The sequence below is a fragment of the Ipomoea nil genome, unplaced genomic scaffold (genome assembly GCF_001879475.1).
Source record: "Ipomoea nil cultivar Tokyo-kokei standard unplaced genomic scaffold, Asagao_1.1 scaffold0688, whole genome shotgun sequence".
Lineage (NCBI taxonomy): Eukaryota > Viridiplantae > Streptophyta > Magnoliopsida > Solanales > Convolvulaceae > Ipomoea > Ipomoea nil.
Window position 1 is genome coordinate 2,018,156 of NW_017617116.1, and position 25,673 is coordinate 2,043,828.

The 25,673-nt window shown below is 34.7% G+C and overlaps 3 protein-coding genes across 6 annotated transcripts in view; 1 reads left to right on the forward strand and 2 right to left on the reverse strand.

Annotated features, from left to right (window-relative positions):
• The window catches only part of LOC109175705 ((+)-neomenthol dehydrogenase-like), a 28,753-nt gene extending 15,154 nt beyond the window's left edge, over positions 1-13,599 (forward strand). The window contains exons 2-6 of one of the 4 annotated variants that reach the window (XM_019325033.1): positions 7,637-7,827; positions 7,994-8,253; positions 9,603-9,704; positions 11,889-12,071; positions 13,159-13,599. In XM_019325033.1, coding sequence (XP_019180578.1) covers positions 7,770-7,827; positions 7,994-8,253; positions 9,603-9,704; positions 11,889-12,071; positions 13,159-13,548 — 993 coding nt within the window. In that variant the 5' untranslated portion in view covers positions 7,637-7,769 and the 3' untranslated portion in view covers positions 13,549-13,599. Of the gene's footprint in view, positions 1-7,550; positions 7,828-7,993; positions 8,254-9,602; positions 9,705-11,888; positions 12,072-13,158 lie in introns of those variants that run through there. The other 3 variants (XM_019325032.1, XM_019325035.1, XM_019325036.1) reach the window with 3 other exon arrangements.
• A 1,482-nt stretch (positions 13,600-15,081) lies between these two features.
• On the reverse strand, positions 15,082-17,814 carry LOC109175701 (1-aminocyclopropane-1-carboxylate oxidase homolog 1-like). Its single transcript, XM_019325029.1, has 3 exons — positions 17,182-17,814; positions 15,858-16,179; positions 15,082-15,500 (listed from the first exon to the last, which is right to left on the reverse strand). The coding sequence occupies exons 1-3, from the start codon at positions 17,718-17,720 to the stop codon at positions 15,249-15,251; spliced, it is 1,113 nt and encodes a 370-aa protein (XP_019180574.1). The 5' UTR covers positions 17,721-17,814; the 3' UTR covers positions 15,082-15,248.
• A 3,447-nt stretch (positions 17,815-21,261) lies between these two features.
• On the reverse strand, positions 21,262-23,892 carry LOC109175711. Its single transcript, XM_019325045.1, has 5 exons — positions 23,705-23,892; positions 22,132-22,246; positions 21,948-22,037; positions 21,700-21,798; positions 21,262-21,615 (listed from the first exon to the last, which is right to left on the reverse strand). Exons 1-5 carry the CDS (start codon positions 23,770-23,772, stop codon positions 21,517-21,519), a joined length of 471 nt encoding a protein of 156 aa, XP_019180590.1. The 5' UTR covers positions 23,773-23,892; the 3' UTR covers positions 21,262-21,516.
• Between the last annotated feature and the right edge of the window lie 1,781 nt (positions 23,893-25,673).

Here is a 25,673-nt window from a genome sequence, read left to right on the forward strand (position 1 = left end):
TGTTGCAAATCTAATAATAATAATAATAATAATAATAATATTTGCGGTGAAAGTTGCGGATAAAGGAAGAGAGAAAAAGATTTTAATTGGGAATGATAAATTATGTCATTTCTTTAAAATCTTTAAAATAATAAGGATAAAGATGAAAAAAAAATTAAAAAACTGAGCTTATTTTAAAACGCTACCTTAGGTAGCGTTCCAAAATAAACTCTTATTTTAAGCTAGGAGCTAATTTTGGGAACATTACCAAACAAAACTTATAACTTATTAGTAGCTTAAAATAAGCTATAAGCTCCTAAATAAACTCTGCCAAACAGAGACTATAACTTTTTAATAGCTTAAAATAAAAGCTCATAAATAAGCTCTGCGGACGGGAACTCGCAATTAATCAAAGTCGTCGTAGAAGAGCCGAGGCTTGCCCCTTTAAATATTCCTATTTCTCACCACAAACTCACCAAACTTTTATAACCATTGACCATTGTGTGTGGAGAGTGCAGAGAGTGGTGGCGGAGCCTCTGATTTACTTCTGTCATAACCCATAGCCAGGCCAGTTAATAAGTATTTTGTTGAAAATTAGACATGTAGTTAGCATATTATGTAAATGTGCTGAAAAAATGTGTTTGTATTCTGTAATATATTTGAGACATAACAAAAATACAGAAGACAATAAGGAAAAAAACTGGATCATTTGATATCTTCAGGCGTGTAATCACTTTCCTATAAGTTTTAAATCTTTCTCTATAAAAGCAACAAGGTTCAAAATTTAATCTTATGGGATACAAGAAGATGAATAAAATTCTCAAGTTGCTTTGTTTGAAAATTTTCTATAGAATTGTAAGCATGTGTGAAGTATCTTGGTTTCTTGCAAATTACATAATAATCATATAAAATTGTCTATGTCTTTCAGATGCCTCTCCAAATATTTATAGATGTAAAATCTAACTATTAGGAAAGGTTACATGAAAATTATCAGTAGTTTAAAACTAACTTCCATAAGATATATCTTAAAAGATATATTTATCATGGGAGAAAATTAATTACGTAAATCATGAATATATATACGTAATATGAACCTTTGAAATACTATGAACCACATCTACATAATATGCTAACTACACTAATATGGTGACTACATTTTGTTGGAGATTTATATAGTAAAGGAGATTAATGTTTTAGATGGATTACCATGAAAGCTTAAATAATATTTGGAATTATGGAGTTATAAATATTATTTGGTAGAAAATTAATTAAAACACGGGGAGAAATTTACCGCTTCACGGAAGGATTAAAACAAGTCTTCCTGATGACTTTTGATTGGACCAAAAGATGATAATTACTGGTTTTGCATGAACCGGAAGTTTACCGGTTTGTGAATAGTGTAAGGTTCACCGAATTGATTTCGGCAAATAGCATGTGTGCTGGTTTTTTGAATCAAAAGCAGCACGTGTGTTGTGCTTACTTTCATGTTTCCCATGCAAACCTTTTAAGCTTAGCAAATATTATATATATATATATATATATATATATATATATATATATATAATTCTTGCACAATTATTTACATGTGGTTCAAATTCAATTATTTGCATGTGCTCGGTCAACTAGGGTCTTTGTGGGCGACACTAGCGGCGATGTTCCATCTCTGGTATGGCAGCCCACAAAGGAACACCATAGTGACCTGCCGGGAAGCTTTGACGATGAAGGGGATGCAGTTATGGATCTGGAGGACGATCCAGCGCAGTATGAGAGTGGAGGTAACGGGGGAGCTCATTGAGCGCCCCCGCGTGTGTTTTCTTTATTGTCTGTTTGTTTTCGGTTTTCTTTTGTGCGTTTTTGTTTTATGGATTGTTTCTTCTGGAACTGTCAGGGTGCAGGTAGCAAGCTGTTCCTGCGCACCCTTAATCACTTCCTTAAGACGCACCGTCCTACCATTTTGGGCCTTTTCGAGCCCAAAGTTTCGGGTGCCCAGGCGAACGCAATTTGCACGAAGTTGGGTTTCTCCGACTGGGTCCGAGTGGAAGCTGTTGTCTTCAGTGGAGGCATCTGGGTTTTCTGGAAGGACCCGGTGCGAATTACGGTTCTCAGAACTCACCCCCAATTTATTCTTTTGCAGGTGGACACTCACCACCAACCGCCCTGGTTTTTAGCACTGGTCTACGGTAGTCCCGCCCACCACTTAAGACGGAGATTATGGAAAGACCTCCGGCAGTCTGTTCATGGCCCGTGGCTCATCGCCGGAGATTTTAACACCGTCCTGAGCAGGGAGGAGACAAATAACTACAGCTCTTTCTCTTCCCACCGGAGCTCTGATTTTGCAAACTGGACTCAAGACGAGGGCCTCGTTGACTTGGGCTTCTCGGGGCCCAAAGTAACATGGGTAAAAGACGGATCTAGCGAAGCACCAAAAGGGGCCCGGCTTGACCGAGCTCTGTGCAATTTGGAGTGGCGCATTCGATTCCCAGAGGCATGTGTTACCCACCTGGCACGATTAACTTCTGATCATGCGCCTTTGTTTCTACAGGTACAGGGCCAGCGGTAAGCAACTAAGCATGCACTTTTCATCTTTCAAGCGGCATGGTTCACGCATCCAGACCTGCATGGGATAGTTGATCGAGCTTGGAAACCTACTAATAGCGTGGTGGAAAATGTGCACAACCTGGCTAGTGATCTGGCAACGTGGAATAAGGATTCTTTCGGATGTGTGTTTAAACGAAAACGTGACATCATGGCTCGAATACAAGGTCTTCAGAGAGCCATGACAATTAATAATCACAGAGGACTGGTGAAGTTGGATATGAAGCTCAGAGAAGAAATGGGGGATATACTGCACCAAGAAGAGCTTATATGGTATCAAAAATCCCGGGAACAGTGGATTTACTCGGGGGACCGTAATACGACCTTCTATCACGCGGCTGCGACAATTCGCAAGTCCAGGAATGTGGTGCACAAGCTGATGAATAATAACAGCGAGTGGATTTCGATCGACACTGGGCTTCGGGATCACATTCGCAATTTTTTTATCCAGCTCTTTTCTTGTGCAGGTGCCAGAGACCCTATGGAGCCGATGTGGGCAAGCTTCCGCGAATAAGGACCAGGGATTGGGCGTATTTTAACCGACAAATCTTCAAGGAGGAGGTTCACAACGCTTTGAAGGACATGCAGCCTTTTAAAGCCCTCGGGCCAGACGGGTTTCAGGCGGGTTTTTATCAGCACACATGGGACACTACTGGTGATAGCATTTCCTGTCTGGTTAAAGAAGCATTTGAGAAGGGTATCATTCCAGCTGGACTTAATGACACCCTCATCACCCTAATCCCAAAGGTTAAAGATCCGGAGACCATTAAACAATTCCGACCCATAAGCCTTTGCAACGTCAGCTACAAGATCATCACGAAGACTATCACGAATAGGCTTAAGATCATCCTACCCAAACTCGTAGGACCGTTTCAGAGTCCCTTTGTTCCTGGCCGGCAAATTTCTGATAACGTGCTCATTTTCCAGGAGGTAATGCACACAATGCGTGATAAACGGGGTACAAAGGGGTTCATGGCAATAAAGTTGGACCTGGAAAAAGCCTACGACCTCTTGTCTTGGAATTTCATTCAGGATACACTGGAGCATGCGGGGTTTACGGATAAATTGAAGAACCTCATGATGTCCTGCATTCGAACCTCAAGGCTTTCCCTTATTTGGAATGGGGAGCGATTGGAGTATTTTCGACCGGAACGGGGCATCAGGCAAGGGGACGCTATGTCGCCAGCCATCTTCGTTTTGTGCATGGAGCGGCTAAGTCAACTTATTGACTCTAAGGCAAAGAGCCGCAATTGGAAAGGTATTCAACTTGTACCCAATAGGCCCATTTTAACTCACCTCTGTTTTGCAGATGACATGATCCTATTCACGGAAGCGACCTATGACCAGGTGGAGGTAGTGAAAGAGTGTCTGGAGTGTTTTTGTAAAGCCTCCGGTCAGAGAGTCAGCTTGGGCAAATCCCAAGTCTATTTTTCAAAAAGCACAGATCAGGGCCTGGCGGATGAGATTGCAAACCGGTTGAACATTGAGCGCACAAATGACTTGGGTAAGTACCTGGGAGTCCCCGCCATCCATGGCAGGGTCACTTGCAATACTTTTTCTCATCTGATGGACAGGATCACGAGCCGCCTCGAAGGATGGAAAGCTAAGACCCTGTCGCTGGCAGGGCGGGTTGTTCTGGCCAAATCGGTCTTGAACGCGATCCCAATCTACACCATGCAGATCGTTGCTTTACCCAAAGGCATTTGCATGGAAATTGAAAAGAAAACGAGGAGATTTATTTGGGGCAGCAGCGACACTGTAACTAAAATGAGTCTTGCCAACTGGGGATTGGTCACTTCGCCTAAGGATGTTGGCGGCTTGGGGGTGAAACGGCTGAGCGAAATGAACATGGCTTGTATGGCGAAACTTGGATGGAGACTCATGTTGGAGTCGAACAACCTTTGGGCACAAACCATCAACACGAAATACAGGAGGCAAGGAGCAGGAGTGGGAACCGCATTAGGGAGGAGAAACATTTCTAATGCTTGGCGGGGAATCGCTGCAGCTTGGGGGACCATGGAGGAAGGCCTAACTCGCATTGTCCGGAGTAGCAGAGAAACACAGTTTTGGATGGACAAATGGCTTTTGCCGGAACCCCTCTACGCGGAGCTTCAAACCACTCTCGCTCTCCCAGATCTTTACGTTGGAAAAAGGTGCTTGTATTCTGTAATACATTTGAGATACAACAAAAATACAGAAGACAACAAGGAACAAAAACTGGATCATTTGATATCTTCAGGCGTGTAATCACTTTCCTATAAGCTTTAAATCTCCCTCTATAAAAGCAACAAGATTCGAGATTTAATCTTATGGGATACAAGAAGATGAATGAAATTCTCAAGTTGCTTTGTTTGAAAATTTCCTGTAGAATTGTAAGCATGTGAAGTATCTTGATTTCTTGCAAATTACATAATAATCATATAAAATTGTCTATGTCTTTCAGATGCCTCTCCAAATATTTATAGATGTAAAATCTAACTGTTATGAGAGGTTACATGGAAGTTACCAGTAGTTTAAAACTAACTTCCATAAGATATATCTTAAAATATATATTTATCATGGAAGAAAATTAATTACATAAATCATGAATATATCTATATATATATATATATATATATATATATATATATATATATATATATAATATTTGCTAAGCTTAAAAGGTTTGCATGGGAAACATGAAAGTAAGCACAACACACGTGCTGCTTTTGATTAAAAAAAACCAGCACACATGCTATTTGCCGAAATCAATTCGGTGAACCTTACACTATCCACAAATCGGTAAACTTCCGGTTCATGCAAAACCAGTAATTATCATCTTTTGGTCCAATCAAAAGTCACCAGGAAGACTTGTTTTAATCCTTCCGTAGTAAATTTCTTCCAGTATTTTAATTAACTTTCTACCAAATAATATTTATAACTCCATAACTTCAAATATTATTTAAACTTTCATGGTAGTCCGTCTAAAACATTAATTTCATTTACTATATAAATCTCCAACAAAATGTACTCACCATATTATGGACATAAGTTGTTAATTTTATAAACATGTTATAGAACTGTAGTTAGCATATTATGTAGATGTAGTTACCATATTATGTAGTTGTAGTACCAACATTGTTTCTAATTATGCAACAACAAAAATGGGACGTCAATACGTCATGAAAGGCACAGTTTAGGTTAACTATATATAAGTAAATAAGCTTTAAAGTTAAAGTTCATAAATCTAGTGTTTTACATGCAATCATTCTTTCAAAAGGTTGAACCTCAATCCTAAGGGCAACATATATAACTGATCGAATTAACAAAATATAAGTAATTTGAAAAGAAAAAAGAAAAATACACAACAATTTTAACGTGAAAATCAAATTGTGAAAACCACGAGCCTTTTTGGACGGTGACGAGTCGAAATCCACTATTTTGTAATCATTTTATACATATATCATGGTAGAGCTCTTAGAGAAATGAAACCATGCATCCTCCCGGTCCTCTCTTTTTCCCCCTCTTTTTTTAGCATAAGAATTGTAGATGGTGACTGGTGAGTAGGGGGTATTCATGGATAATTAATAGGGAAATAATGGGTAATTAATGGGTAGTAGATGGGAAATAATAGGTAATAAAGGGTAATTAATTTGAGGGTTATGAAAGGGTGTTTGGTATCCATCACTAGTTTGAATAGATATTTAGATCAAAATTAGTAAGTTTTTATTAGGGTTTTTGACTCAAATAGGAATGGGCCTATCTGATTGACAATAATAGGAATGATATTTTTTTTTTTTTGACAATAAAGGGAAAATTGAGTTTGGGAAACGCGGTTGGGCTGAAAACCGCATTTCCCAAACTTGGTTGAGCTTGATGGTCACGTCAATATCAGCCGCATTTGGGAAATGCGGCTGTAGTATAATATACAACAACCGTGTTTCCCAAATGAGGTTGTCGTATACACAAATACGCATTTAGAAAATGCGGTTGTCGTATATTATACTACAACCGCATTTCCCTTATCTCTCTCCTCAAAAGCATCAATCGATACAACGCTCGCTTCTCTGATTCAAATCTGTCTCCAAACGCTGGCTTTCACTCATCACCCACCCCTACTTCGGTAGCGATGCCCCGTTCAGAACTCTAGAGTTTGGTGATGAGAAATATGGAATGACTGTCCAGTCTTCCTGCAATGGCTTGTTCCTGTGCTATAGTAGCTTCCAGGTTGAAAATGGCTGTCGGAGCTTCTACGTTTACAATCCTAGTACTCACAGTTTCACCGCTTTGCCGGATTCCCCTTACGATTCCTTCTTGGTAAAACAAAGAATTGGGAGAGTTCATTTTGTTACCTTAGCCCAACCGTGTTTCCCAAACTCTGTTTTTCCTTTATTGTAAAAAAAAAAAAAAATCATTCCCATTATTGTCAATCAGCCTAGGCCCATTCCTATTTCAGTCAAAACCCCTTTTTATTATAAAATTAAGTATTGATTTTATAAACAAGTATTTAACCGATTATGTATATGCAATCAAAATATTATATACAAAAAAATTAATAAATTATTATGTATGTGTAGTACCAACGTTGTTTTATTTTATATAAATAAAATTAATGTATAACATATATTATTTTTAAGTAGTTAGGGTTGGGTCCACGATATAATTTTGCCCTCCATTAATTAATTCATTCTTTTCAAAAGGTTGAATCCTCGACCCCTGCCAGACAGAACATCTTGAAGGATGTAAATCATGGTAATTCAACTAAACCACAGGAAAGATGTAAATCAGGGTAACTCAACTGAAACACAGAGGCTAGACTTTTGTTTACTGCGCACAAGGAGCCCTCATCACGAGAGATTATTCCCACACTGTCGCTAATGAAACTCATCCCTGGTCATTCTTTTCAAACTTCACTACCTGAGCTGCCCATGCATGCAAAAAACAAAAAGGGGACTCGCAATTACTCAAAGTCATCGTCGTAGAAGAGGCGAGGCGTGCGCGTTTGAAATTTGAATATTCCTATTTCTCACCACCGACTCACCACAACTTTTATATATAACCGCAGTGTGTGGAGAGTGCAGAGAGTGGTGGCGCCGGGAGCCTCTAATTTACTTCTGTCATAGCCAGGCCAGTTAAAGAACTCAAATATATATATATATATATATATATATATATAATGGAAGCTAAGATGAGCGCCGCCAGCAGTAGCAGAAGGTATGTATGTAGTTAGTATATTCTACTTTCAACATTCTATTCATGGTTTTGATGTTATGAGTATTTTTGGGCGGAGGCCGATGAAGGCCAACTTCAACACCCTGACTCTCGAAATCAGGTTATGAAAAGTTGCCCCCTTTACTACTAATTATAACTTTTGGCATAGTGGTAATAAGCGCTTAGAGTTAAATTTGTTTGTCTATTTGTGTTTGTTATGTGGGGAGGCGTAGGTGTGGTGTTGTGAGCGGAGCAAACAGAGGAATAGGATATGAAATATGCAGACAGCTTGCTAATGAAGGGGTGGTGGTAGTGGCCACTGCAAGGGATGAGAAGAGAGGGATGGAAGCTGTGGAGAAGCTCAAACAGTTATGTGGTGGAGAAGATGAAGATAGTATTGTGTTTCACCAACTTGATGTTGCAGATGAAGTTAGCATTTCTTGTCTTGTGAATTTCGTCAAAACCAAGTTCGGGAAACTGGATATCCTGGTAATATAATTATCCACTCCGATCCTTTCTTTTCTTTTCATTTCTTCTTTAAATGCTCATCCATATAAAGTTTCCCGTTGTTATACGGTGGACTATGCTCATGCAAAGGAATGTTATCCTGGAGCTCTTGTAATTCTAATTATTCGTATGTCGGTTTAATGCTGAAGCAATGTCTGTCGATTGCTGAGGACATTGGGAGCGTTAGTGTTTCCCATGTCAAGAGATCAACGAATCGTGTGGCTCATGAGTTAGTTCGGGCAACCGTTCTATGTCTGTCTCAGGAGTCTGGACTGTTATCCTACCTGATTGTATCTCGAATTTGTTAAGTTTTGGCGTTTGATTTCAAAAAAAAAAAATTGCATGGATTGCATTGTAATTGAATTGCAATTTTTAGGTGGTGTTTGGTTGGGCATGAATTGCATTAGAATTGAATTGCAATTCAATGAAATGATAAAGTACATTATTTGGTTGGGGGGAATTGCAATTTAATGAATTCATCCATACAATGAAAAGGAAAAATGACATATTTGTTCTTCAATATTATTATTAATATTATTACACAAGGGTATTTTAGTATTTATATCACTTCTCCCATTTCCATTATTTCTCCCTACCAAACAATGTAATTGTAATTCCTACTTTATTCCTACCTTATTTTTTTCCCACCAAATTAAAATTGCTTTCCCCCTTAATTCTTTCCTTCCAACCAAACGCCCTGTAATTGTTTTTCAATTGTCTATATAGTCCCTAATTTTTAATTTCAAACAATTTGATTCTTAAATTGCTTAAAATTACATCAATTAAATACCTTTAAGGACTAAATTGACGAAATTTTTAAAATGTGAAAATTATCATTTTGGTCTTTGAAAGGGTTCAATTAACGAAATTTCAAACAATTCGATGATCAAATTGGTTGAAATTAAAAATTATAGACTGCATTGACAGTTGGGAAACAATTGAGGGACCAAAATGTTGATTAATTCTAAATAAAATTTATACAATAATCTAGCTAGCTTGTTTGATAAATAGTTTTATGATTCAAATATTTAAAAATTAATTGACTATTAAGACAATGTATTATTTATACTTTTATGCATTAGAGAATAATATTTTTTTCATATACTTCTCTTCTTGGTAAATGATGATATTATTCATTCTTCTAAAAGGCTGAACCCCAACCCTAAGGGATGATGACATTATTCATGATTTGTCTATCGGAGACAAAGTTGATTTGTTCCAACCCAATGACTTTATGAAGAATGAGGTTTTAAATAATTTTTAAATTCAACTTATTATATTTAATAGTACTTTTCTGTTGGCTATAATATTCTTTCTTTACTTAATTGTAGGTAAACAATGCAGGTGTAAATGGGCTTATTATTGAAGGAGATGGTTTAATTCTCAAAGAGATGATAGAAGCAGATTCCTCACGAATCAGTTCTGCAAATGAAGTAAGTTATCCATATAATACTCTCTCCATCTTATAAAAATTGCATTAATTTTTAGGCAGCTCTTTAAGAAATTAAATATAAAAAAAAAATAATTTATCTTTAAACTTTACCTGTAAAGGTTGCATTGAGAGTGCACATGTTAAAATTATTTTCAAATCAAATGAGACCCACTCAGTGAAAAATTAAAGTTTTCTTAATAATAATTTTTAAGAGAAAATTTCAATTTTGGTCACATGACTATATGGGCTTTGTTAATTTCAGCACTTAATTTTTAAAAATATCAATTTAGTACATTGATTATGCAATTTTTGTCAATTTTAACCACTCCAACTAAATTATCGGTCAAATTTCGTCGGAAAATATTAATGGTTAAAAAATTGAACATATTTTAGTCATTTCATCCCTCTTCTATTATTCTCCCACAATCCATCCTCCTCCACAGGCGCCAGCAAGCCTTCGCTGCTTCTCTCATTCTCCGCCACAGCTGTCAGAGCAACCTCCTGCCCTCCACCGCCCTTTCCTCTTCGACATTCAGTATCCAGACTGTTGCATACGACAAGTCCTTTTTCTCACTCCATCTCGGCGCCCATCTGGAAAACCTAAGGAGCTTTCCGTCGATAATCATCTGGCCTTTGGCCAAAATCTGGTCGCATTCCTTCTCGTATATTTTTAGCATGTTTGTTTTCCCTCACAACATCCGCAAAAGATTTCGAGAGAGACTCGGGCAATCTACGACCTGGATTCACCGCATCGCAAATCTCCTTTGCCTCCGTGCTTTGATTCTGGCCGTTCTGAGCACTCGGACTAGATTCTGGCTCCTCAATCCTATTAGTCGCAGCATAATACATAAAATTACGAATTTCTTGAAAAAAGTCCGTATCCGGCGACGTGCCGGTCACCGGACCACCGTCGCCCTCCGGCAACCATGCCACCGGCTATTGCCATCTTCTTCGAAGAATTTCCAAAGATCCGGCGAAGAAATGAGGAGAAAAAAATAATACATACAAAAAGACTAAAATATCCCCAATTTTTTAACCATTAATATTTTTTGGCCAAATTTGACTGACAATTTGGCCGGAGTGATCAAAATTGATAAGAATTGCATAGTAAAGGTACTAAATTGACACTTTTGAAAGTCATGTGCTGAAATTAACAAAATCCCTATAGTCATGTGACCAAAATTTAAATTTTCTCTCATTTTTAATGATAAAAAGGTAAGTTGGGAAAAATAATACAAAGTTAGCATTACTCAAATTGAAGAATTATGCATTATTTTGGGATGACGTAATAAGGAAAATCTCTATCTCTATTAAAGCAAAATAAAGTGGGAAAAAAATTTTCTTGCCAAATGAGATAAGCAATATGAATGCATTTATTGTGTTCACAATGATGGGCAGAGTTTTATATTTAATATAATTTGTGTATATATTCATTTAAACCTCAATTATAATTAATTTGACCCCCCCCCCCCCACACACACACACACACACACACACATATATATATATATATATATATATATATATATATATATATATATATATATATATATATAAAGAGAAATAAGATACGAGGTATAAAATAAATATAGTTCTTACATAAATAATCTTTTTCAAATGAATAAGTTTTTGGTGAAGATTTTTGACAAATATTGCCTGTTATTTTATTTACAAATTTTATTTAAATACGTTAGCTATGTAATTAAATTAGTTATTTCAATTTCAAATTCAAATAATAATACAAGTAACAATAAATTTTAAAATCCACATAATAATGACATAATTAAACTTTTAAAAATATTAAATATTACATTGTATAATTATACTTATATTTTTAATAAAACTAAATCTGTCTAGTATCATAACATTACAACAATACCTATAAATTTTGTTCGTGCATCGCACGGGGCAAATACTAGTAAATAGTAATGTAAGTGAATATTCAATTCCTTCTTCCCCAAGAGTGAGAATCTACAACTTCAAGGACCCCACAACCCGGCTTGAGTACTTGGGATAATGTAAATTATGATGTACACAAATGATTTGTCTACTTTAGACATAATCTTCACACTGCTGCTACCGAGATTCAAACTTTAATTTCTTTTTTTAAATATTACTTACAAAATTAGCGAATTAAGCCCAAGCGATTAATATTAATATTCAATAATTCCTCTGATTATTGAAGCAGGAGTTAGAAATAGAGTTGAAAAGTGATGGCGCACTCATTCAAACTTATGAGTTGGCTGAACAGTGCATTAATATAAACTACCATGGCACCAAAAGAATGGTTCAAGCATTTCTACCTCTTCTCCAGCTCTCCCATTCCCCTAGAACTGTCAATGTTTCCTCCACTCAGGGGAACCTAAAGGTGTGATCATCAACTCTTACTTCCATACATTTAACATCGATGCTATCAAAGCCGTTACAATAAAAATTGGGGCTCTGTACTAAATCATTTAGTTTGGGGTCCTCTTTTCAAGTAATTTATATATATAAATAATACTTGTTCAAAAAGTTGTATCAAAATACAAATATTGTATTTAAATACATCTAAAATTTCATTTAAAAAGTGAATACATGCACCGTACACATTTAGACGCAAAATGATTTACCAAATCTTTGATATCAACTCCTTCCAAAAGCTCATTTTCAATGGAGATTAAACTATTTCAATGAGTCCCTCTTTCAACATACTTGATTGTAAGTAAGATTTCAATAATTTCAATTTTGAAAAACTTTTTGTTGCAGAGGCATAGTAATTGGGATAGTCAATAATATTCGATATGCAATAGTAGCATTTGAAAAACAATTCATCTATTTCAATGAATTCACTCACTGCCCCTATCTTTTCTTTTGATAAAATATCTCTAAACAATTTTAACTCGCACACGCGCGCGCACACACACACACACACACACACACACACACACACACACACACACACACATATATATATATATATATATATATATATATATATATATATATATACATATATATATATTTACTTATTTATTTATTTATTTATTTATTTATATATATATTTTTGGGTTTTTAAAATAATTGTCAATTTAGCTCAATTTCACCCTATCATAAATTGGTCCAATCTTTCTACACTTAACCTTAAATCATGTGTATTATATATACATAATTTTTTTAAAAAATATGGGACCCCTTAAAAATTGGTGGCCCTGTGCAATCGCACATGTTAGAGATGCTTAGAACCAGCCCTTCATCCTAGTTCATAGTAAATAGACAGAGCATTTGGGAGGATTTAAATCAGGATGACTCATTGGTTCAGCAAACAAGACAAAATACTTATGCGCACAAGAAATTTGTCCACTTTAAATATAATTCTTACACTATCGTCGTCAAAGTTCGAACCTTAATCTCTTCTTTCAAATACTACCTATTACCTACTGAACCTTAATTATATTAAAAATACATGCTTGCAGCTACTATCAAAAAATGAGATGGCTAGAAAGATATTGAGCAATGGCGAAAGCCTAACAGAGGAAAGGGTGGATGAAGTGGTGAAGGAATTTCTCAAGAATTACAAGGAAGGTCCAACCATAGCACAAGCCAAAGGTTGGCCAAGATATGCCTCAGCCTACAAAGTCTCCAAAGCAGCAGTGAATGCTTACACAAGGATTTTAGCCCAAAAATATCCCAATAATTTTCGCATCAATTGTGTGTCCCCAGGCCATGTGAAGACTGATATGACTGTTAATGTTGGGATGTTGACCCCTGAGGAGGGCGCTGAAAATATTGTGAAGTTGGCTCTATTGCCCGATGATGGACCGTCTGGCTTCTTCTTCTGCCAGAAAAATGTTATGGCTTTCTAGACCTAATTAATTTAATGGATGTATTAGTAATAATTACTACTAAGTACTAATGAATGACCGACAGTCTGGTTTCTTCCTGTTGCTCTTGAATTGTTTTACTTTTAAATTATTGAAATAAATTTAATTTCTTAATTGACTCTTTATGCTTTAGTAGTTTGAGATTTAATAGTACTCAAAAAAAAATATTATAGATGTTAATTTATTAGTTAATTCCCTTTTATTTTTAACGAATTAATGAACATTGTCACGCTTTATTTACAACACTTTTGCATTGGTTCAATCATGTATCTAATACAATTAGAATGGCTTCTTGTAGCATCTTGTGGACAATTGTCAAGACATTACATTAATAACATAATAGGTCTTGTTTGGTAATGATTATAAGTAGAGTTACGATTACTAGCTACAACATCCTCCCAGATGTTCTGTGAAATCGGGACGTGAGAGACCATTGGAATTGGAGATTCAACCTTTTTGAGAACAATAATACGTGTTTTTTTCTTATTGATACAGACTACTTTATTTTTGCAATAAAGTAAAGTCCATGCAGGCCACTACTAAGTTTGAACAGATCATCAAAACCAACAGCACTTAAAATACAATTATAATGAGTTAATCTCACACGGGGTCTTCTGAGCATAGTGATTTTATCACGTTTAATTCTAAACTTCTAAATTGACCATCTGTGGTCCTTCGACTTTCAAATTTAATCATTCATGGTTCAAGTTAATCACTAATGGTCTTTCAACTTTCGAAATTTAACCAGCCGTGGTCCTCTTGGAAAGACTATGATTTGTTAAAATTTAATAGTTGCTACCATTGTTACCAATTCCGATCCATGTTTCCACCATTGTTACCAATTTAATTTTAACTTGGGTGAGATTCATACCGATTGGTCGATTTTACGCTATACAAAATTTTATCACAACAATTAAAAAAAATATGAATTCCTCAATAAGTAATTTGATGAAACGGTTAATCTAAAGTATGTGAATCACACTTTCCTTAAAATTAATTCTCTCTTCTGAGAGTGCTAAGAGCGTTGAAATGTCAGTTTCTCAAAAAAAATTGATTATTTAAAAATGTTTGAACACTCAAATATTTTGTACAATGGACGTGAACAAAGGGAGCACAAAGATTTTAGAGAAGTTAGAGGTGAGACTAGTACGAGAGTGAAAATAAAAATAAAAATTCTCGTAGTGTAATATCGTTGAGACGTTGACAAAAAGTTTTTAGGAATTGAGACTAGTACAAAAGTGAAAAAAAAAAAAAAAAAAAAAAAACCTCAAAAGAATTCTCGTAGTATAAAATCAATATGCCCAACAAGATGCATACATACAAGAGCATACAAGCTTTTCAAATTCATTTTGGGAGTTCTATTTACAACCCTCTCACCACCCCTCATCTTTCTCTCTCTCCCTTATAAGAACCCTAATCCAGTTTAACCTAATTCAAAGTAGAAATGAACTTCACTCAAAATATTACCTTAAAATGACCACTTAATATGCCACTGAATCACTTAAATAAATTTACATAATAGCAAGCCAAATATTTCATTGATGCAGTTTCACAGACAACAATTGGTCAGCCTTTAAGACTCAAGTTGTAATCTCAACAACATATGATTAATTAATTGTAAAGTATTGAGAATTACTTAATACAAACCAAACTGATACTAATCTTTGTACTACAAAGTTTATCTAGAGCCTGAAACCTAACAAGGCAGATTTACCTCCAAGCCCTGTTGCATCATAGTGAACTGAGTAGTCTCTCACTGTAGTTTCCCTATACTTTGCAGGATTATCTTCACACAACAATTCCTTGATCGGACCATAGATCCTTGATGATGGTACATGGCCGGTGGTGAAGAAGCTGGCCACTGATACCCTTGGACCAACATCACTGGCCACCACTCTGTGTGCAACACTCTTGAACCTGTCATTTGATATCAGCTGCAAATTTCAACCAAAAAAAAAAATGAAAAAGAATTAAATTCTGCTAATGCAATTGGGGCCCGCAGCTGATAAACAGACTGCTAATGCAACTACGAGGTCAGAGGATCAACTATTTGTTAGGCAGAGGTGAAGTCCAGCACCATATGACTAGGGAAATTGTTGAACAGAGACTTGAAAGGCCAAGTCCAACACCCTGCCTCTAAAAAATATGCCGGAAATAACGAGCTATAGCTATTGGCTTAGTAGTAAGCACTTATCCTAAGAAGTGGTATCAGAACTTAAGGTGTTGAAACTTTGCCGTTAAGAATGAGTTTCAGCAAGGGTAAAAACTGTGCAGTTAAGACTGGTACTTGCCTGTAAGAGATCACCAATGTTTATGACTAAAGCTCCGGGTACAGGGGGAACATCAACCCAAAGATTGTCATGGAGGATTTGAAGGCCTCCAATATGGTCTTGTAGTAGGACTGTCATGAAGTCAGAATCAGAATGCTTGCTGGCTCCAATGGTTAGTTCTGGTTCAGGGCATGCTGGATAGTAATGGTACAGAACGGCTAGTCCTTCCGGGCACCCAATCTCATTCAAATGGTTCGGGTTTAGGCCAAGAGCCTCAGAAAGCAAACCAAATAAGGTAAGCCCTAACTTCTTAACTTGCTCAGAGTACTCAATCAGTATATCTCTGCACAAAAATCAAATAAACTGTAACGCTAAAAGTTTACTAACCATAATGCAAAGGATGATAAATTTACCAGGCTAAACTGTAGGCAAATTTTAATGTGGACCATGGTTCATGTAGTAATTAACATGGACCAAGGTAAGAGCTATATCTTTAGTTTCATTTTTCACCTACACTAGTTTTATTATAGTAATGTTGAATATCATTTCATTTTAATTACAATCGTATCTTTCTACCCAGTTTCATTTTATAAACACAATATGTTCATTATAACAACACTAATACATATATGTATGAGTTCAGTTATTCAGTTTCATTTTATACTTACACAATTTCATATTTGAAACCAGCTTTGTTAGTGCGAGTAGTCATGCACTTTTGTCCCTTAAGAGAGGTCGAGAGTTTAAAATCCCCTTTGGCATAGAAAAACTAATATGACTAGCATCGTGTCCCTTAATTAGGCTGGCCCAATGCGAGTTAGGATTAGTCTTAGTATGATATAGGCTTAAATGTGTCTCTTATAATTAGGACTTATTTAGGACACCTCGTGGTCTAATCAAAATTCTACTACAGGTTCATTTGACAATATACATATCTATATGAGATTTGCTATTCAGTTTAATTTTATACATACAATAGATTCTTCAGTATAGCAACACTAATGGGGTGTTTGGTATTATGAAATTGTAATTCCATTCCTACCAAACTCCATGGTTTAGTGGGAGGGAATTGCAATTCCTAAGATCTCCCCTAAGAATTATAATTACATGATAAATGACTATTTTACCCTTCTTATTACTATATTATTATTATACAATGGTTCCCAATCATTATATTCATGTCTACCAAACAATGTAATTTAAATTCTCACTTTACTCTTTTCTCACTGTATTACAATTCTTTTTTTCCTTAATTCCCTCCTCCCAACCAAACGCCCTGTAAAGTAACATTTTAATCTTATTACAATTTCATTTGACAATCTAACGATTGCTAAAGTGTACCTACCTACAGGCCTCTGGCAATTCATCTGGACTGGGAGGATAAGGAGCCATGCTGCAGTAAGTTGTGTCCCTCCAGTTAGCGGAGCCTGCACTATACAAATCAAAGTTGCTGTTATAAACAACTCTCTTCGAACTGTCTCGCGTGTACCATTGTTTCTTCACCTCACTATCTTGTTCATAGAATCTCCTGGTACCACCCAACATCTCTTCCAGGATACTGGCAGGAATCCCATGATTGACCACCTGGAAAAACCCCCACACCTCCGATGCACCTCGGACCTTGTCGACCACCTCCCTACGTTGCACTGAACCATCCCCACTACTGTTGTATATGCCCTGCAGGTCTATCACCGGAATACTGAAACGGCCGGTTTTGTCTGATGATGCCTGAACAAAGGGATCCGGCGGAGTGTAAAACATCCGAGGAACTTTGGTGATTCCGGCGTCGACTAGACCCTTAACGCCGGCTTTCGTCTCGTCGAATGTTTTGATTTCGGTTGTTCTGTCATAGGTTCCATCATCTGTAACCTTAGTAGCACCCATTTTTGTGTGAAGAAAAGACTTGCAGAAGAAAGGGGAAGAAATTTAGAGAAAGACCAGAGGAAGAAAACTTAATAATTTGTATTTATTTCATCCATAACATTATCTAAGCATTCTCTGGAAATTTAAAGAAAATTAAAGCAAAAATAATACTCCGCTAGCTTCTCTTCCGAATCACAAGCCACGTGCTATCTCCTCTGTTGATGATGTCACTGAGCTGGACGAAAAATGTTACATATATTCTTATATTGTATATTCCTAACTTCGTATTTTTATACACACTAAATTTTGATGTAGACACTTGTATTAGAACTTACATGATAAAAGATTAACTTATCAAAATTCGTCACATTATGAAATAAAATTTTAAAAGTAAGACTAGAGAGTATATGTAAAAAAAAAAAAAAAAAAAAAAAAAAAGCGACCCCAATTGTGGTAGGATGGTGACAAAGAAGTCATAGATATGATCACATGGAAGAGAATCAGAGATAGGCCGGCATGTTTGAATCACAACGTTTTGAATAATATTTTTAATGGTTTGATCAAAGTTTTTTAAAAAGGTTAATTTGGGTATTAGGTAGAGATCCTTTAGAAAATTAACATTTTTAAATATTTTTTAATCACAACTCTCATTTTTTTAAAGCTAATGGGAGTAGCTTAATTTGCGTGTATGCCAGCTTTTCCCATTTTTTCCTTCCCCTCTCCCTGGACCCTGCGGTGCGCACACAACCATTTTTCCTATTCGAATTATTATTACGGAGTATTATTACATACAACCATTTTTCCTATTTCAATTATTATTACCAAGTATTTTTTTATTATTATTATTATTATTATTATTATTATTATTATTATTCCGCATACGTTTTCCCATTCCCATCCCCCTGCGCATGCAACATTTCCCTATTAGTATTATCTTTGATGTAGAAATGTATAAATACTATATGAGATATTATAATTTTGTGTATATATTGTTTATAGTCAAATTATGCTCAAACATGAACTAAAATAGTTGTAATTTATTTAGTAATGTATTATTATTATTATTATTATTATTATTATTATTATTATTATTATTATTATTATTATTATTATTTTCATTTAGTATTATTTTATTTTGTAATCAAACTATGTACTAAAATAATTAAAAATAATTTTAATTTATTTAGTAATATGTGTTTATTGACTTTTGTTGCCTTTTACACCATTACTATTAGTATATTAATTTTTTTTATTGAAAAATAAAAATTAAATTTGTAAAATGAAATCAGAAAACTGGAAAAATTGATAATGAAAATTGGAAAACTGCCCAAATGAAAAAATTAGAAAAGGAAAAATAGATAAATGAAATAAACAACTCTGTAATGTTCTAGAGTGCATGGTAAAGTTGGTGATAATTACGATAATGTCACATTATTATTATTATTATTTTAAATTGATATGATTCTTTTGATTTTTTCAAATATAAAGATGAGATTGGTTACACTTTTAGTTTTCTCATAAAGACTTCTTCTCAATTGATGTAATACATACATACATACATATATAGGGTCGCGTTCAAGTGTGAATCGACATTAACATGCGAACCTGCAAACTACTGAAGGATTGTACTGCAATTACTATATTAATGCACCACATCGGACATGATTGCACCGCAACCACCAGAGGTTGCACTACAAGGTCCTCCAGGCATATCTGGGAGTCGTTGCAGTGCATTCATGTAGTAGTTGCGGTGTAGTCCTTTAGTAATTCACATGTTAACACTAATTTGTGTTTGAACGCTTATATATATATATATATATATATATATATATATATATATATATATATATATATATATATATATATATATATATATATATATATAGGGATCAAGTGCATTGTGGCTTCCCGTGCGGATGTGCAGTGGATTAATGTGCGTGAGGTTTATACTTAATGTGCGTTAGATTTATACTCAATGTGCTTGAGATTTGTACTTAATGTGCGTCATGTTAATATGCGTGAGTTTTGTACTTAGTGTGCCTGAGTATTGTGTTTAATGTGCGTGAGATTTGTTCTTAATATGCGTGCGTATTTCAGAATTACGAGCTCAGAAGGAAGCAGAACAGAAACTCACGCACATTAACACCCAAGCTTCTTGTTACTTCTTCCTTCAATTTGGCCATGGATTCTGGATTATCAGCTACCTTCAGTGCAGTTGAGTGTTTATATAAATGACGCACGCACAGTAAAACTTGCACAGCAGTTAAGTGTGGGTTTCTGTTGTATTATTCCCATAATTCTTAACCACCATAACCCGCCTCCGCATCATCATCATTAGGGAGGGGGCAAATGGCTACTGGGGATGGGGAAGAAGCTCATCATCATTAGGGAGGGGGCAAATGGCTACTGGGGATGGGGAAGAAGCTGACATCAATATTTTCTACTGCATTTTACACATTCACGCACATTAAGTACAAATCTCAGGCACATTAAGCACAACACTCACGCACATACAAATATTAGGCACATTAAGCACAACACTCACACACATTAAATACAAATTACACGCACATTAATTCACCGCACATCCGCACGGGAACCTTTCACTATATCACTATATATATATAAGTCATGCAAATATATATTCATTGCATGCAATTGTGGCATAGAGATCACGCAGATCAAGAATGAATCGCAAGTTCTGCCAGCAATCGGCTGATCTAAAAATTCTTTCTTATTTAAAGACAACCTTTAATGTTACCAAGCTTTTCTTGATATTTAAACTTCTACTACTATATAATAAAGCAATGATACTTTTTTCAACTAAAATAATTAAATTTAATATCAAGCTTAAAATAATATTTAGGAATAAGGGTCAAATAGGCCATCGAACTGCACACGATAAAACAATTAGACCACTGAACCTAAAAAACCAACAATTAGGTCCTTAAACTAATCAATTTCAAACAATTCTTCCAATTGGAAGGTTTCCAACAGGTCAACAGGTCATCTCCCAAATTAATTATTTTTTTAAAAAATAAATTTAAAAAATTAATTAGTTTTAAATTAAACTAAAAAAAAAAAAAAAAAAAAAAAAAAAAAAAAAAAAAAACTGGAATCCAGCCGGAACCATTTTTTTTTTTAATTTAAAACTAATTAATTTTTAAAATTTAAAATTTAAAAAATAATTAATTTGGAAGGATGACCTGTTGACCTGTTTGAAACCTTTAAATTGGAAAAATTGTTTGAAATTGATTAGTTTAGGGATCTAATTGTTGGTTTTTTAAGTTCAGTGGCCTAATTGTTTTATCGGGTGCAGTTCGATGGCCTATTTGACCCTTATTCCTAATATTTATAACATCTCAACACTCAAAATATTATTTAAACTTAATTATGTTTGAAATCCTCAAACACACCTTCACTATATAAATCCCCAACTGAAACCAATATTTCATTTGTTTTGCTTCTTTTTATAAAAATCAAATGCTGTCTCAATATAAATTCCGTATAATGCACGAGAATTAGACAGCAATGGCAATTGGCAAGAGCTGTTAAGCAGATGGCTATGAATCAAGTTACCTCTAAAGGTTAATTAATTCGCACAAGAGCGTCAATTCGACATTGCCGATTCAAGTAAAAATTACTACAAGTAACTTTCAAAATTTAGGATTCCATCCAAATAAGATTAAAGTTCAACTAGAACAGAGATTAAATCAAAAGATCAGGATGTTATAAGGCCACACCAGGCCACCGGAAAACTAACAACAATCGAGTTTGTAAACGATGTGCGTCAAAACTGAAACCGTGTCACCCCTTCTCAATTGGTTTTTGTTTTGGCAGCCTTCTTTGTTTGTCTCCTAGGCATTGAATTCTTCATGCCAACGAAAAAGAGCAACGCTCCAATTAGTTGCAAACCCTGCGGGAACAACAAAGGTGTATCCAAGTTAGTTGATAATAACCAATAAATCAACAAGTTGATGATAATAGTACTTTGGCTTACCTGTGTAAATTTAACAAAAAGTTGAGCAAATTCCATTTTGTCAGCATCATAGTTGTAGAAATCATACAGGATTGGGGTAACAATCGCCTGATGCAAAATCTGAAACAAGAAATAATAAAAAAAAAATTGAAACAAAAATACAAAAAGGTAAAAATAGTTTATATTTAATATAATACAAATATACAATATAACAAGCCAAAACCTTCCTTTTCAGGGAATTAGAACATCACAATCACTAATGCACGTACCAGTATATAAGCACCAAGAGAGCAGCCAAAGACAAATAGAAAGCTTCCAAGCCCTCTGATAATGATAGTACCCAGAACTAGATGCTTCATCTGCATGGAGTGTAAATAATGTTAGTAATGCATAAAATCTTGAACTAATATCCTAAATGAAAATAATTCAGCATGGAATCTCAATTCTTATTACCTCAATATGAGGAACTTGAATGCCAGTGTGATTTGAAACATGATTTGAGAAAACATTGAACTTGGGTTTCAATGCATTGGCTGCTGCCCCGCCATCAACACCAAATTCATTAAACCTACATGCAAGAAATAATTAGATGAGCTGATGAGTTCTCAATTCCATTGAGCAAAAATTCACGAAAAAGATGATGCAGTGCAGTTATAAGATATCATAAATTCATAAAATGGAAGGGGGATATCTTCACAATAGAATTAAAAATAAATTTTTTAAAAAGAAAAGGAAAATGGAAAGTAAAGCAAATAGCTAAAGCCATCATGTGTAGTTGGAGGTTGAGCTCAATAGTCCATTGGTCTCCTCCAACTCTCCAAGGAAATTAAAGATTTTTCCACATGCAATACCTCCAACTAATGAACAACCGGTGCACTACTTTTCCTTCATACTAAGCCACACATATTTGTGAATAGAAACCAATATACTGTAACTAATGATGCAATGCAAAACTGACCACACTTGGTAATTGTTCACAAGCAACAGCAGACAATATTGCAAAAGTCATTGCACATTAGAAACACATCCATTTTCTTGATGCACAAAAGCTGTAGCTTTGCTTTTTTTACTAGTTTTCTTGCTCAATAGGAGCATTCTAGGCTTCTAGCCTATTTTATTTATAGAGTGGAGTAGCTCAACTGTTGGGGAGAGGAAGGACCGAATATTAGTCAACTATCTTCCTGAAAGGTGGAAAATATTGAATGGCCAATCATTATAGTTTAATAGTTTTCCAACTTGTTGCACTTTAGAGAAAACTAGATTGAGCCAAACACACCATTTCTGAATCCTTCTAAATAGTAAATACAACAAAAATACCTTAAGCTATAAATTGTATCATCCATATAGGCATAGAGTTAAAAGAAAAATAAGTAGCTATGCCCAGTCGTAATTTGTTCCAACAATACAAAATAAGTAGCACAAACTATCATCCCACAGAATACCATTCCTGTATTGAATAATCAGAAACAATTAAAAGGAATTAACATTTATAGACTTGAAAAAGTAAATGGCATTAAATGCTCCCAAGTCTGTAATCCAATGACAATGTCCACCCAATTATACATAATACAACATTAATCACCACACTCAATCAGTAACTTGCAAATATCTAATACTTGAGCATACATTACTTGATCTGACGTCATAAGAGAAAATAATAATACTAATAATAATTAACCCGTAAAATCCAACGCCCTGTCATTAAGTGAATCTTATAAAAAATACGGCAGAAAGCTAACAGGGCTCACAATTATTATGCTATATATTACTCCGTATTATTCTTATAGTGGCCAATTGATCATGATACATCAGATGCACATAACAAAAGCGTAGAACATAAAAATTTTCTAGGATCAAATAAACCAAATCTTACTCCAAACCAAGCAACATAACAAAAATTTCGAAAGTTCAAAAATGTAAAGATCTTAAGGATCTTATTAAACAATACAGTACACACACTTGCAGTGTACAATATGAGTACCGAAACCAAGCAGATCTAAAGGAGAAGAGCACTAGCAGAGCTTACTCTTGGTACGCAGAGAGAATGAAGACCGAGACGAAGAGGAGTCTCCCGAGGAAGGACAGGAACGCCATTGCAGTGCGGAAGTCTCAAATCTCTCTCTCTCTAAGATTTTCTCTCTCTAGGTAAACGGAGACAGAGATTTAAGACGGGAGAGAGGAGGGACGAAGATCGCATCGGGGATACTTCCAGATTTTCTTAAAATTCGAACTGCTTCGGGTTAGTTTTGTCATTTTCCCTTTTATGCCGCGCTATATTTTATCGTCCAGTTGGACGGCAAACGCATGAGATGAATTGAATATTGAATGTGTGTTTGGTTCGCATATGTGAATAGGAATCAGAATGAAAATTAAATATTTGATAATAGTAATGAGTTTTAGTAAAAATATTTTGCATGTTTGGTAATAGGGTATAATTGGAATGATTAGTAATATTTATGTTTAGTTATGTATGACTCTATAATGCGAATAAATATTTTAAAAATATAAAAATAAAAAATCAATACAATTAATTCTAATATAATAACATCTAAAACATTAATATAAACAAAAATTTCAAAACAAAAATCTAAAGTACTCATCCAAACTTAAAATTTAGATTAACAATAAGATAGAATGATGCCACTTTTTTAATTAGGAAATAAAATTTTTAATTTAATGTGTAATCAACATCTATAGTTGAGTTTTTAAAAAATTGTCAAAAACCTATGAACAAAACACACCCTAAAATTATCTGTAATTTACTAATTTGTATTCCATTCTTGATGAGTAGTTTTTATAGACACTTTATTAATTAAGTTTTCCTACAAAAATTAATTCTTTATTTAGTTATTACACACTCTTTACTAATTTATAGACAACTACTAAAAATTAAAACAAAATTTTAAACTTATAAATAATGCACGTTAGAGATTAAAGATTATATAGTAATTTTATTATAAAACACATGTAGATTAAATTGTTAATTTGGTTTTTTTTTTTTTTTCTTTTGCCTCAATGGGTCATTTTTGCTTTGACCATAATAAATATTTTCCTTTTGACAATTACAAATTGAAAATTTATAAAATAATTTCTGAAAATCATGATTCAAATCTTCAAAATGACCCTTAATATAATTTAATAGTTATATTCAAATATTCAATTTGGTAATGTTGTATTTTTTAATAAATTAAATTAATAGTAGATCTCATTAATTGCAACTACTCAGTACTTCCCATTTTATAAGATCTATTAAACAATTATTGATCAATCCAGTTCTAAAGCAATATCTTAATTATAATTACTTTCAAAATTGCTCTATGTATATATTGAATAGAATTAATACTGCAGTTTATTAAATATATAAAATCTAAAAACATAATAAGCTTCAATGAAGGTTATATCCTTGATTTTTGTCTCTTTTTTAACTGCTGATTTTCTTATACATTGTGTTATTAGTGTTGTACATTATATTTTTTATTGTAAAAAATGCCCAAACATATTCTGTTAGTGTTAAATAGACTTAACTGCCGTTAATTATTATCCTAGGTGCCCGCTAACCCTCTCTGATCTACAGAAACCATGTCTGTTCCGCCACCCACCAAAATGGCTCAACCCTTCCTCCACGTGTTCAAGAAACATCCCTCTTTCTTCCTCAGAGAGAAGATCAAGACCGCCCGATTAGCCCTCACCGTTGTCACTCCGGCTCAACTCTAAGTTCTGTTGCTAATCTGCGTGTTTTTGTTGCGTCAACGATTTGATAGATCCTCCCTGGATGTTGATAATGAATGTGCTAAAATAGATCCACACATTTCATTTTATTGACAAATATAAATGTACGTGTTCTTCTTCATGTAGTAGTAGTAAAGAGAAAACATCATTTCCTTCACTGAAAGTGGTACTGGAAAGGACACCACTGCACTGTGTTAGAGGAATACAAGATTTCAAATCCAAGCCATTTTTGTCTGTTTATTTCTGATTCTTTGCTTTGCAATCAA

Bases quoted from the DNA above. Each gene is read 5' to 3' on its own strand.
- LOC109175701 (XM_019325029.1), bottom strand. From the start codon at position 17,720: ATGGGTGCTACTAAGGTTACAGATGATGGAACCTATGACAGAACAACC. The intron at 16,180-17,181 runs GTAGGTACACTT...ATTTTTGTGCAG, and splicing joins GAATTGCCAGAGGCCTGTAG to AGATATACTGATTGAGTACT. The intron at 15,501-15,857 runs GCAAGTACCAGT...TGAAATTTGCAG, and splicing joins ACATTGGTGATCTCTTACAG to CTGATATCAAATGACAGGTT.
- LOC109175711 (XM_019325045.1), bottom strand. From the start codon at position 23,772: ATGGCGTTCCTGTCCTTCCTCGGGAGACTCCTCTTCGTCTCGGTCTTC. The intron at 21,799-21,947 runs GTACGTGCATTA...TTCTTGTTTCAG, and splicing joins CTCTTGGTGCTTATATACTG to ATTTTGCATCAGGCGATTGT. The intron at 21,616-21,699 runs GTAAGCCAAAGT...TTGTTCCCGCAG, and splicing joins TTTTTGTTAAATTTACACAG to GGTTTGCAACTAATTGGAGC.